General features: G+C 48.4%; 3 protein-coding genes across 3 annotated transcripts in view; all 3 read left to right on the top strand.

Annotated features, from left to right (window-relative positions):
- Positions 1–1,486: 1,486 nt before the first annotated feature.
- Positions 1,487–5,325, top strand: TGME49_290590 (hypothetical protein; the record flags this gene model as incomplete). Its single annotated transcript, XM_002368412.2, has 1 exon — positions 1,487–5,325. The coding sequence occupies exon 1, from the start codon at positions 2,503–2,505 to the stop codon at positions 5,323–5,325; it is 2,823 nt and encodes a 940-aa protein (XP_002368453.2). The 5' UTR covers positions 1,487–2,502.
- A 251-nt stretch (positions 5,326–5,576) lies between these two features.
- TGME49_290585 (hypothetical protein) lies at positions 5,577–7,733 on the top strand (the record flags this gene model as incomplete). Its single annotated transcript, XM_018782111.1, has 2 exons — positions 5,577–6,480; positions 7,202–7,733. 2 exons carry the CDS (start codon positions 5,577–5,579, stop codon positions 7,573–7,575), a joined length of 1,278 nt encoding a protein of 425 aa, XP_018636435.1. The 3' UTR covers positions 7,576–7,733.
- Positions 7,734–9,044: 1,311 nt separating this feature from the next.
- Positions 9,045–12,854, top strand: part of ABCG89 (ATP-binding cassette G family transporter ABCG89) — a 15,554-nt gene continuing 11,744 nt past the window's right edge. The window contains exons 1-4 of the mRNA XM_002368411.2: positions 9,045–10,339; positions 10,816–10,953; positions 11,663–11,865; positions 12,813–12,854. The exon at positions 12,813–12,854 is cut by the window's right edge and continues 89 nt beyond it. Coding sequence (XP_002368452.2) covers positions 10,000–10,339; positions 10,816–10,953; positions 11,663–11,865; positions 12,813–12,854 — 723 coding nt within the window. The 5' untranslated portion in view covers positions 9,045–9,999. The remainder of the gene's footprint in view (positions 10,340–10,815; positions 10,954–11,662; positions 11,866–12,812) is intronic.

Below are 12,854 nucleotides of genomic sequence, written 5' to 3'. Positions count from 1 at the left end.
CCCACACATAACTGCGAGACACTCTGTCAGACGGGAGGTGCTTCTTCGGTTCCAAAGGTCCACCTCTGAGAAAACCCACATGTTGTCTTGGAAGAGAACGACATTATTTAACGTACAGGGGTTTCTGTCTTCTCTATCAGCGATACAGAAACAAAAGCAACGATGCGAATGCGACGGAGATCCGCCCTCCTGCACCCAGCACGCTTACTCTGTTTGTCTTGGTCTGAAGCTGTGCCAATATCGTGGCACTTCACCTCGTAAGCCCATGTAGGAACTGGTTTTTAAAATCCAGGTCACTTTTCTCCTTTTGGTAGATGTTCGTCTTGTCTGCACCTGTGTGTCGATCTGAAGTGGTGTCCACGTCTTCGCCCCGCCTAGGGGGGATCAGAGTGCCTCTGCCGGGCCTTGTGTGGCAAGAAGCATGGATATCATTTCATTCTGTATCGCAGAGCTAGGTACATTCCACATTTGCATATTTCCCGTCTTCTTATATTTAGATTTGCATAACGTACTGTGTATCACTGCAGGTAATTGCCGCTTACCACAATGCATATATACGGAGGTGTGTGGACGCGAGGCTCATACGGTGAGCATGACACCAGCTTCTTTGATTTTGCCGAACTTGAGCAGGAAAGCCTTTACGAATAGTTTATTTCCGGGCAATAGCAAGACATTTTGGCAAACGCGGCTCACTTGAGAGGGATAAATCAGCAGGATTGGAAGTCGTCGGAAGGACTTGTTCGGACGTAAACGGATGCGGGGGTTGTTGTTGCGCCTTCGTCGGTACACCGACCATATCTTGAGCCAGAACAACTTTAGAAACGAATATTTCATAGACATTGCAGAAGGTGTCCCACGCAGGCACGAAAGTGATGCGTTAAATCCTAACTCAAATGAGGAAAAACAATAATGGTTCCTCTCCGGCACTTATCCTTGGGTTTCGAGGGGGCTTCTGTTATACACATCGGAACTCTTTCTGTATCAGATTGTTTCTTCATAGTGTTTGTTTATTTGAGATGTCATCCTTCACGATCTGACTTGGTGATAGTTAATTACTTCAATGGTCCAGCGGCAGCAGCCCCCGGGGTTACACGCTTCACGCAGCCCGAGGCATTTACTTTTTTGTGGAAAAGGCAATCACCAAAAGATTGCTCATGTGCTTTATACGTGCACCTCATACACACCTAGTGTCTTACGTATGAACCAGTCACTCAAAGCAACAGATGGAGCGACAGGCTCCCGTCCTCCAAATTGCGGAAAGTTGAGATTCAACTGACAAGGGGACAAAGCTCTCTTGGTGCCGAACAGGAATGTAGAACCTAACTCTTGGAAAGGTGGCTAGAAACTGTAACACAGAGAAACCGACTCACAGTGGATCGGCTTTATAAACGGCGCTCTCGGCGGGAGCAACGCTAAAAGCACAAGCAACTTTGCTCACGCCGTCCCTAGGTTCTGTTTTTTCCGACTTTCTCCCGTTTGCTAAGTTCATTCCAGTTGTCAGCGGCGAATGCAGGTAGGCCAAAATGAAGTTTCCACCAGAGATGTCAAACGTCGTGTTTCTCCTGTTTCGGACAGTAGATTGTGAAGGATAGAGAGTGAAGAACGGCGCCGTCAAATTCCGTCAATCTGCTGGCACAATACTTGCCAAAGGCGTGCTTCTTCAGCTGTGTTTCCATATGAAAGGGTCGCTTTTCATGTTGCCGACCTTTCCTGATTCCTGCTTGGCATCTACTTAGTGACGAACCTTCGAAGAGGGTGGAGGACCATGCTTTGACGAGCAGCTACAGAAGTAACAGTGGCAGCTTGCTGTTTTGGTGTGCCCTTTACGGTTGATTTGTCTGAAGACTTTTTTATCAGCATTCCATATAGTGTTTCTAGCTACGACGACGAAGACCATTAAATTTATTTCATGTTTTCACGTGGATGCATCTGTTCGTGCCGCGATCCACCCCGATTCGTATTACAGAATGAAGTGTCAACAAACAAATGCGTGTGTGTTTGAGAAGTCGTCTTGGGCTTGCTGCGCGAGTTTTAGGAGTTGATGACTATAACAATGCCAACTGCGGATCTCTGGGCGATCGAAACGCTCGCCATTCGACAGGTGATAAGTAGTTTGGTATTCCGGACGTCGTATCGTCACTAGAGCGCCCGCGGGTGATTTAAACGAAAATCCAATGATCTGCAGCCCAGAAATATGTCTTCAAGATCGAATCAGCTCACTTACGTGTCTGTTTGGCTTCCTCCTCAAAAGACTGGATCGGCTGTGTCCTTAACTTCATGGAATTTTTTTCTCTATTCAAATGCGTTTGTCTCGAGACATTGTTAGATACAGTATATAGGTACCAGTAAGAACGTTTCCTTTGAAGTGCGCCCCCCTGGTCTTCTTGCCTTATTATTTTACAGGATTCTCGAAGCATCATTTCATCACTGAGTTCCACCACTCTTCGAGACTCTATTCCCCTTTATCTCTTGTTAACTGCCGTCTTGTAGCGCTACTGTGTTATGGGGCTGCTTACGTGTCACGACTTGGTGAGCAGCACTCTTCAACATGCTGCTGGCACCCAGGCGACGACTCTCATTGGCACTTGCTGTTGCTGTTGCTGCTGTAGAAATGTCCGCACATCAACACCGTTCAAATTTCAGCAGATTTTCTGTGCAGCTCTGGATTTGCTTCAGCGAGAGGCCACGACCGCCCTCAGTTGTGACCCCGACGGAAGCATATTAGCAGAGTATGCTGCGAGCAGGAGTGTAAGCAGTTATGCCGTATCACATCCTTATCTTGTGGAACTGCCTCATTCAATGGGAGGAGGCAATGCAGAAGAAAGGAATTCATTGTATGGGCATAATGGAATGCATGGATCAGCCTTGCCACTGTCTGAGAGTCAACAATTACATCTCGACAAGAAACTTCTACTATCTCAAGACAGGGCTTCGCAGCTCTCCCAGGAGCTTCTTCGGCAAACGAATGTGGAGCATGCTAGCAAGGCAAACGAAATGCCTATCACTTCTGCGAATCAAGATAACTCTTCGGGTCGTGTATTATACGGGAAGCAAACGGGGGGACGCGGAGGCAAACGCCTCCAGTCGTGGCACGATGTTTTGTTTCTGATTAACTGGGATTTAAATGATGTTGCTGTGTGTAATCTGCTTCACCTCTTCTCGCGAAGTAACCCAGTCAAACAGGTACTCCGGCGGTGTTTCTCAGTCTCTGTTGATCGATTCCTCTTTGCTCTCCTTCGTCGCGTTCTCACCGTCCCTACTCCTGCCTCCTTCCATGGTAAACAGGCAGGGGAGCAGAATGGTTTTTCGGGGAGCGTACAAGTGAGAAATCCCAGCTTCCGGCCGCCTGTCACGCTTCCACATACCAGCGAAAAAGAGGCTTTCCAACTGGATCTCGTTCGTTGCTGTCTCTCTTCGTTTTGCCACCTCCTCTTTCGGACTTGGGCATCGCTGGCGATGACACTGGAAGATCCAGCACCACTTCTCTCCAAGAGTCGAAACTCGACGCGTTCACATCAAGAGGACTCTTTGGGGAATGAGGGTTCCTCGAGGTTTTGTTGCGCATGTTGTGTGTGTAGCCGTGCCGCTTTGACGCAGCGTCTGTTTTGCTCCATACATAGTCACGGCGGGCGGGCGCTTTGGAATGTGATTTCAAAATCTCCGGGACTCGGTGGTCACTGTTTCTTTCCTCGCAGTATCAAAGCAAGTGAAGAAGTGTCTGGCGTGTTTCTGGGAATGAAATCACTTCTTCTGCCGGGCCTCCTTATGGTCTGGAGGGATCCACGTTTCCCGTATGTCTTCCCTACTGAATTCCTTCAATCCTTTGACTCTCTTATCCACTACACACACCGAGAGGAACTTCATATTCTTCGCCGACAGCAGCGCCAGGCAACTGCTCGTTTCCTAAACTCGCAGACATGGTCTTCTTCAGGAAACACAGCTGCTGGCGCAAACGGAGGAACGGAGATGATAGGCTGTTCGACTACGCTCAAATTGGGTGTTATGTCACTCTTCCTCCAAGCAGAAGACGCACTCAAACGAGGAGACATCGACAACATGGAGAAAGCACTCGGCGGAGAACAGCATGAGTGTGCTGATGGAAAGGCTGCAGGCGTTGCGAGTGCTACGAATGACACGCGGTATCTTGACCTGGCAAAGAGTATTACGTCTTCTGTTGCTGAGGCATTGAGGCCGTTTCACGCAGCAATGCTTTTAAGGCGGTTTGGCCCATCGCGTCTCCCCAGAAGACTTTATTCTGAACCTGCGAAAGTAATTTCTGAGGAACTCGGTGCCATCCTGCACGAAGAATATGAGGTGTCTGGACACCTGAATGAAGCACGCGACGCCGCTACCGATTTTGTCGCCAACGTGTGCCGGTGGCTGTGGGGCAGTCGGATGGAAACGAATGAGACTCGACGAGAGCAAGACAGGCCACATGAGAGATTCAAAGCACAAGAAGGCTCAAATAGGAAAGACACACTGCCGTGTCCTGAAGATGACGAAAGCGGGGTGTGGGTTTGGCAGTTTGGATCATGCGTCAATGGGTTCAGCACACGTGTCAGCGATGTTGACATATGCGTCCTTCTCGCTGGAAACGCAGCTCAGCTACGGAGGGGATCCAGTGGGTTTGCTGAGAGTGGAACTCGTACGCCTGACGAAGTAAATGCACAGAAACATCTTCACGAAATCATGCTTTCATGGCACGGCCATGACACAGAATACGGACAGGCAGAAAAAGCTGTTCGTCTGCTTGGCGAGGTGCTCGAACGAATTAAAATCGCCCAGAACTTCGATGAGGACTTTGAATCACAGGACGAGCAAGGGAAAGCGGGAAGTGTCGGGCAAACGCCTGCCTCCGAAGAGCCGTCTGACGATAAAGATGCGTGGCAGCCCCGTCTCAAAATGGATGGCATCGAAATAGTTCCTCACGCACGCGTGCCAATCTGTAGAATTGATTTTCTGTACGGTACTTTTGCTCGAACACCGTCGTCTACTGGACAGGATTCTTGGTCCTGGCAGCATGTGAAAACAGAGGTCTCGTTCAGTAATCGTCTCGCGATTTTGAACTCTCGCTATATTTGCCGTCTCGCAGCCCAGACGCCTCTGAGCTTCACCCTCGCTGCGGCTGTGAAAGTCTGGGCTCAACGCCGAGGACTCGCAAACGCGTACCGAGGATACTTCTCCTCTTACACTTGGCTGTTGATGGCTTTCCACTTCTTGGCCTGCCGAGAGCAGCCGCTCATTCACAACCTCCTGTCCCCTCTCCCTCGAATGCTGAAACGGGTAATTGCGGCCGGTGTGAAAATGCATTTTCAGATGCGCTAGGTTTCCCATGTGGCGGAGACGTAACCACAAGTTCTCATCGTAAGAGGCTGTGTCCGCTTGCGGCGCACACCTTACACGACATTGTGGCTTTTAATGGCTGATTAAACTCTGCACAACAGGGGTGAGACACAGTGAACGACCTTCTGTGAGAACAGTGTTGGTGTAAATATCGATCCTCAGCCAACTTAACTCTGTGCTGGATTCCTCCTGTCTCAAGTTCCTGTTTTGTACTGGTGTCCGCACAGGCTAACATGTCCGAGCCGGCGTTGGATTTCTGGAACGGTGCAGACAATTGTTGGTTTTACGATCCGTGGGTTTCCGCGTCGGAACAACCAGACTCGCGGATGAAAGAAGCACTTCGACAGAGCACGTGGCACAATAGACGACGAGTTTCCTCGTCTATCTCCTCGCCGTCTCTCACCTCTTCGTTTTCGTCTGGGTTCACCCTGTCGGGCAACGGCTTTCCCGACCCGGCATCCAATATTTCTGCCGCTATCGCGTTCGATGGGGGCCGGGCGATTGCGCAACTTCTTTACGAATTCTTCCGCTTTTATGCCTACGAGTTCAACCCCTATTCTCATGTCATTTCACTTCGTTATAACTCGCCGCCTCCTCCTCTGCCAGTTGCAAAGACTAAGGTCGACGTTTGTGCGTGGTCACCCAACGGGTCTGTCGAGGAGAGAGTGAAAAAGGAAATCTGCTGGTGGACGTGGGAACCCCAGGAAAGAGGATCAACATTGAAAGCCCGTTTACCCATCGGACTGTGTCGTCCTTTTGGGTCAGGGTTTTCAGAACCTCAGGGTATTTTTCTTCGAAAAATTGATCTGGCTCTTTGGATGGGGAATCCCAGGGTACCTGTACATCGCCATCAATGGAAGTTGATGGATTTCTTACCTGGTCAACTCCTGCCACGTCAGCATCAAGAAGTTCGAAGAAATAATCGACGCCTGACTGTAAAGAGAGAAGTATCCTCGCCACTTTCTAGTGACACGCACAAGTTCTTACTTGGACTTGCCGCCAAGCTTATCGGTCCAGCCATCGAGGACGAAGAAACGCCACCATCTCATGTCTTTCAACAGCGCCAGTGGATTCAAGACTGGGAACGAGTCAAAGATGATCACAGAAAGACCTTTCTGAAGAAGTACGCTGCTGCCGGTAAGTTGCAGCAAGAAACGCCTCACGTTTCGCCTTGCGCTCTACTCTGTTTAGCATGTGGATTTTTGGACGATGCTCAGGAGCGATTCCATGTACTCTACAAGATGTGCGCATACGCATATATTTGCGCATTGAATCAAATGTACATTCATGATGCCTCTTCCTGTTCGGTCACTCGTACGCACGGATCCTCATCAGGACAGGATTTATGCAACATATAGAACAGGTCCTTTGAGAGGCCTGGGTGAGCAACTGTTTCTGTATGTTCCGCAGTAAGGAAACGGCTTTTCTTTGAGGCGAAAAGGCGCTGTTGCCAGTATCGAGTATGACTTAGATGCAGGCGAAGAGACTGTTTCTGGGGAGACACCTGTTATGGGGCCAGGATCCTTGACTGACTTATGGATCAAGGAATGACTCCGCAACATAACGCCAAATAGTTTTACTTTCGGATAGAAAGGCCCTACACAGCTGTACTTCTACTCAGACTTGAAACGAATATACTAGAAAGACTAAACTGAGTGATCAAAGCTCTTCCACGTTTTTTTCTCCAGTGCGGTGCCCTCATTTTCTTCGATCTGATACGGCATCTTGTTTCCCAAGAAGAGGCAGGCAGGTTTTTCCTTTCCGTCTCTCCACGACAATGACCGGAACACCATGCATGACTAGTCAGTCTCATCTATCATCCAGAGTGTGAATTTTGTCTGTGTGCGTGTGAACACAGGCAGGAAGATGGATGTTTTGCAATTTGACACGTTTGTCGTGGAAGATCCGTTTCGAGAACTGGAGTTGCTCCAGCCGAAGTTCGAGAAACAGGATCGTCTATGCTATGAATTAAAGAGAGCGACGCATCTACTGGCTGCTGCAGCGAGCGAAGAGGATAACGGAGGTGATAGAGCTAACGAAGCGAAAATAAGAAACGCACAAAACGTGGTGGAGGCACTGTTCAGACCTTTTGACCCTGTAGTAGAAAGTGACATGCTTCGTTTGACATCAGATGCAACCCGTTTCATGCGGGAAGAACTTGAAGCTCTGACTGAACCTGATAAAGAAAAGGAAGAAGCCGGTCTACTCGTTCCGTCATTCTCCGAGAGATAAACGAAAAAAGAGAACTCGTTTCCCTTCTGTTTCCGCTGATACCTTCCACGCCTCCCGTTGTCAAGCACGATACTCCACTCTGCCTATTCCATGTGACTCCTCTTTTCTGTCCTTGATGTGACAATGCCGGAACCTCAAAGTCGATAATTTTACCGGAGCAAACCACGCTACTTTGACTTTCCATCGACGCGTCACTGCATCACTTGTGGTTTACACCTTTAGATTTCTCATCGGGCCCCCCGGTTTCACACACAAACGCGAACGGGAAAGATTCCCTTTCTTGAACAAAACAGAAACATCAGGTGTAAAAAGTCACGCATGCAAGCCTGCCAAATTCGCGAGCACCTCGATTTCCCCCAGTTTCGAGAGTTAAGATGTTCCCCTTCAACCCCCCGTACCACCCCGTCCCGAGAATCCATTGCTCATAGTAGGTGTTGACTGTGTGCCACATAACCAAACCAAAACAAGATGTAGTCTCGTTTGTAGCTTCGTCTTTTTCGGAGTTCGAGAGACGAAACGATGTCCTAGTTCGTCGCCGTTTTGCGCTAAGCTACACCGTTATACCTACACAACCGTTGCGCGAGTGACTGAACAGGGGATGTTCCATTCCCACAAAACTGAGAAAACATCCGCCCGGAAGAAGTTCTAAGAGAAATATAGTGTGAACAGGAGCGAAACGCGTTTATTTGGACACGCCACCAGACTGCTCTCTACCCTTTTCAAAAGCTGGACTTTTCATGCGTAGTCGTTCTGTACCCGCTGGATGAGGTGTCTCATGTCAGTAGAAGTCAGATGCCTGATGAGAACGGAAGTGACCAGACGTGTCCATACATCCACCTGTACCCGAGCTGTCTGTAGTCACACGGTTGTTCCGCTCTGTCTCCAGTTAATATAGAGGAAAGATGAATCTACACACACATACACAAGCAGGTCGTAACTAGTGTTCACAGAGATGTACCACTTTATCCCCGCGCATTTCAAGGAAGTGCGCCACAGAAAGTGCATAACGATGGCTGCACCAACAATCAGTCAGCAGAAGAAACAGTAACGGGGCTGTGGAGTTTTTGCAGCGATAGGGCTTTGTTCAAACGCCTCTCTGTGACCGCTTGCTGAGGACCACCACAGTTCCCTTTTCCACTCCGTTCGCGTCGTTCAGCTCTTCGCACATGGAAACACGGTGCATCGTCTTGAAAACATCAGGTGCCTTGCTCTTCTAGTGACTCGCTTGGTTTTTCATTTTGGCGCAGAACACTGGGTAACCTAAAAGCGAGACTCCAAAACCACTCCCTGGGACAGCGACCTCGGTGACCGTGTGCCTTTCTCGTGCGATTTTCTCCGTCTTTTCTTCGAGACACAAACTTCGCACTTGTCCGTTGTCTCTGAAAAACGCTTTTCTCTCCGCTTACTGTCTGGGTGCCCAAACCCCCCGACAATACGGGCTGGCAAGACTCAGCTCCCTTAAGAAAAAGCCGGAATCTGCGGTCTGGCGCTGAGCGTTGGAATCCGCCCGCCTCTCGCCCATCTTCTTTGTCTCGTCTCTCTTGTCTCGTTAATATCGTCGACAAATTGCTTCTTTCTCCCGTCCTCGTCGACTGGCATTTCGCCCCAGCACGATAACCAGACGCAGTCACCGGGAAAACGACTTCGCTTTGGATGTCTTCAATCTTCCGGATTTCTTTCGCCGCTCTCTGGCTAAGGAAAGTTTCGGCCACACGCAGCGCGGGGCCGGACCGGTTTCGTGTTTTTCGGTTTCGTGTATTGTATAGTTGCCTGTTTATTGCGTTTTCACATTTCCTTCGTTTTCGTGTTTACTGCCACACTTTTGCCTCGATGTCTTCTTATTTAGTAAGTCGAGCAGCGGAGCGCGAATGCAACTCGCCGCCTCCCTGAAGTCGATGTCTTTTGACGACATGCGCTTTTTCCAGTCTTTTCTTTTCCACCGTGAAACGGGAAAGACGTTCTCAACGAGGCACACACATTGAACACCTCGTACAGTTGGCGCTGTACAATTTTAAATTCCATTTCTTTCACATTTGTTTTGAAGCCGAGGAGGCTTATCTGTGGCAACCGGAGCAGCTTCTGTTCCAGATCAAGTCTTCATTTTCGTCGTTTTCTGTTCCAGATCAAGTCCTCATTTTCGTCGTTTTCTGTTCCAGATCAACTCCTGACTTTTGTGGCTTTCTGTTCCATATTAATCTTCATTTACCCAAACCCACCACTGGAGTCTCGATCGCCTTTTCGCTGTACAGCTTCTAGACACAAAACCACACCTACTCCGCCCCTTTTACCTCCTGAGTTGCACTCCTTTACTTCCTCTCCTCGATGTTTCTCACTTCTCGCTGGTGTCCTGTGTAGACGCTCACGGTTCCCTCGTCTGCAGCTCTGGCGGACTGCCGCGCCGTCCTTGTCCCTCAACTCGAAAAAATGAATTCCCTCGCTGGCAGCGTCGTCGGGCAAGGCCAGCCTGTTGAAGAGACAGGAGTGGAGGCCCCGGCCTCTGACCCTCTTGCAGATGGAGAGAGACACCCCAGCCGAGAGGAACCTTCTGGTGCAATTTTCTCTTCTCAAGGCGTCTCACGCGCGGTTGTGGAGAGTCGCACGGAAGAACAAGTTCACCTGCTCAACGACGGAGTGTCTAGACACCCCGGGGGACTTCCGGATGCAGAGGGCTGGGATGAGAATCCAGTCCGAGTCGACACAGGCGACGCAGTGGCTCATTACGACGGACTCCCCCTCGTCACCCTCAACTTCGAGGACCTCACAAGTAAGATACACAACGCACATGTCTACTGAAGAAGAAAAACAGAGGTGTCTTCGAATCTCGTCGCCGCTTGCGGACGGCATTTATCTCACCTATGCATCGCCAGCCGCCTCTAGCAACGCTCCTTCATATATATATATATATATGCATTTATTCGCAGGAACAATGTTCTCTTGACTCACCGTAGTTATTCCCATATATATATATATATATATATGTATATGCACATATGTACATATATAAATATAGTATAATATATACATGTATTTACACGTATATATGCGCGTGTGTGTGTAAAGTAGTGTTGAGATATTCGCATCTGTGAGTCTGTTTTGTGAGGTGAGTGGCGTCAAGGTGGAGGGAGATCTCTAAGAGGGGGGAACTGTGTGTGTTTTCGGTGACTTCATTGCCACAGCATGCAGCGAGTGCTCATTGCCGTCTGCAGTCTGTGCCTACATTTGATTCTTCGCTCTCTGCAGTGGACGTCGTGACTCCGGGCGACGGCTGCGTGAAGAGAGCGTTGAAGGGTCTCTTCAAAAGGCCGATCAAGGAGCCGACGCGAAAGAGAATTCTCTCCCTCGAAGGGGTGAAAAGTTCCTTCCAGCCTGGAGACTGTGGTGAGTTACGTGGAGGTCACGAGTCGCTCTGCGAATACATTCCACTTTACATGCAGACATGGAAAAAGACAAGGAACTTTGCGTGGTAGCCGACATGTTCTTCTCTCCTGCGAAACGCTTGAAGCCCTTAGACATGCAGGAACCCACAGAGACTTGACACACACATGCACTTTGCCTCGACGTCTCGGCTCTTCTCTCGAGGAGACGAACCACACATGCGAGTATGAAGTCTCCCAGCAAGCATATTTGCAAGAAAAGACATGTTGTGAAGGAATGGCGTGTAGGGTGTGCTCCCAGGGCAGAAAAAGGACGAACTGCGTCACAAGCTTCCTTTTGCGTCTTTTGAGATTTCGACTTTTCGAGAACCATTCTTCGTGCAGTTGGCCCACATGTGAATCCATCGATCTTCTGGTCTCCTATTCGCCTAGATTTCTATCTATCTCTATCTATCTGTCTATGTCTATCTACGTCCATCTATATCTGCATCTATCCATCTATATCTATCTATTTATCGATCTATCTGTATCTGTCTATTGCGATCTACGTACATATCTATCTACACACATATTACCTCTTTAGATCTGTCTGCCTAGATCTCTCTGCCTCTCGGAATCTCTCTCTTGATCTGTTTTCAGTGCAAGTGTACCTGCGCATCCATGTGCCGGTGTCTGCATCTTCGCCGCTCTCTCGTTTCTGCTTCTCTCTGCAGTCGCGCTGATGGGAAGCAGTGGAGCAGGCAAAACGACTCTTCTGAATGTTCTGTCGGGGCGCGTGACGAAGAATGTCGGAGGCCGCGTTCAGTACAACGGTCTGGAATTGCCTCCTGAGGCACTGAAGGCAATTTCTTGCTTCGTTCAACAAGAAGTGATTTTCTTCGGAACCTTGACCGTGCAGGAGCATCTCGAGTACCAGGTCTGAGAGCCCACTGTTCTCGCAACTAACTAAAGAGGCCCTCACTGCATCCAGAAAACGCCTTCGTCCTGCGCATGCATATACACAGTCTTCGCTCGATATACAAGTATACACACAGATGCCTACAGAGGCTGGGATATGTGCTTGCACCTGGCCATAACCGGTTCCTCCATGTATGCATATATATATATATATATATATGTAGCAGTGTCGGCGTATTTGTGGGTAAGTGTACAGGCATATATATATATATATATTTATATATATATATACTATATATATGTATATATATATTATATCTATATATATGTATATATAAACTATATATATATATATATACGCGTATCTTGTAGACGCATCGGTACAGATGTGAAAAGATGCACAGGGATCTCTATATCTAAGTATATATCTATATTTATAGATATGGATATGTTGTAGAAACTCGACTAGAGATGTGGCTGCATACACATGCACATAACGGATTTATATATATATATATATAAATATATATATATATAAATATATATATATATATATATATAAATATATATATATATAAATATATATATATATATATATATAATATCTGCAGGCGGTTACAACCAGTGTGTGTGTGTTTCGTGTCTGGTAGTCATCTGTGACACATGTGAGGTCGAGACACAGGAGGTTTTGAGGGCTGTAGTTTGTCTCACAGGGAACGACGCATAACAGTTTTTGTCAAAGGACGCACGAACAGGTCTTCTCTTTGTTTTTTGGGCTCTGTCGTGAAAGCGCATCGTCTCCGACTACGAGGAGGGACGCCTCTAACTTTCCCTTTTCTCGCCACACTCCCATTTTTGTGTGCACCTGCGCATTTACACACCGTGTATATACAAGCCAGCACTGGAGCGGAGGCACGAGGAGTCTGCGGTCTTGGACGTTCTCGAGAAATTCTGTCTGATTCGCAGGCTGCTCTACGGCTGCCGCCTTCGCTCTCTGCTCGTGACCGC

Source organism: Toxoplasma gondii, chromosome IX, assembly GCF_000006565.2.
Source record: "Toxoplasma gondii ME49 chromosome IX, whole genome shotgun sequence".
Taxonomy (NCBI): Eukaryota; Apicomplexa; class Conoidasida; order Eucoccidiorida; family Sarcocystidae; genus Toxoplasma; species Toxoplasma gondii.
The sequence above is the reverse complement of the archived record's forward strand: the minus strand, read 5'-3'. Positions and strand labels throughout refer to the sequence as shown.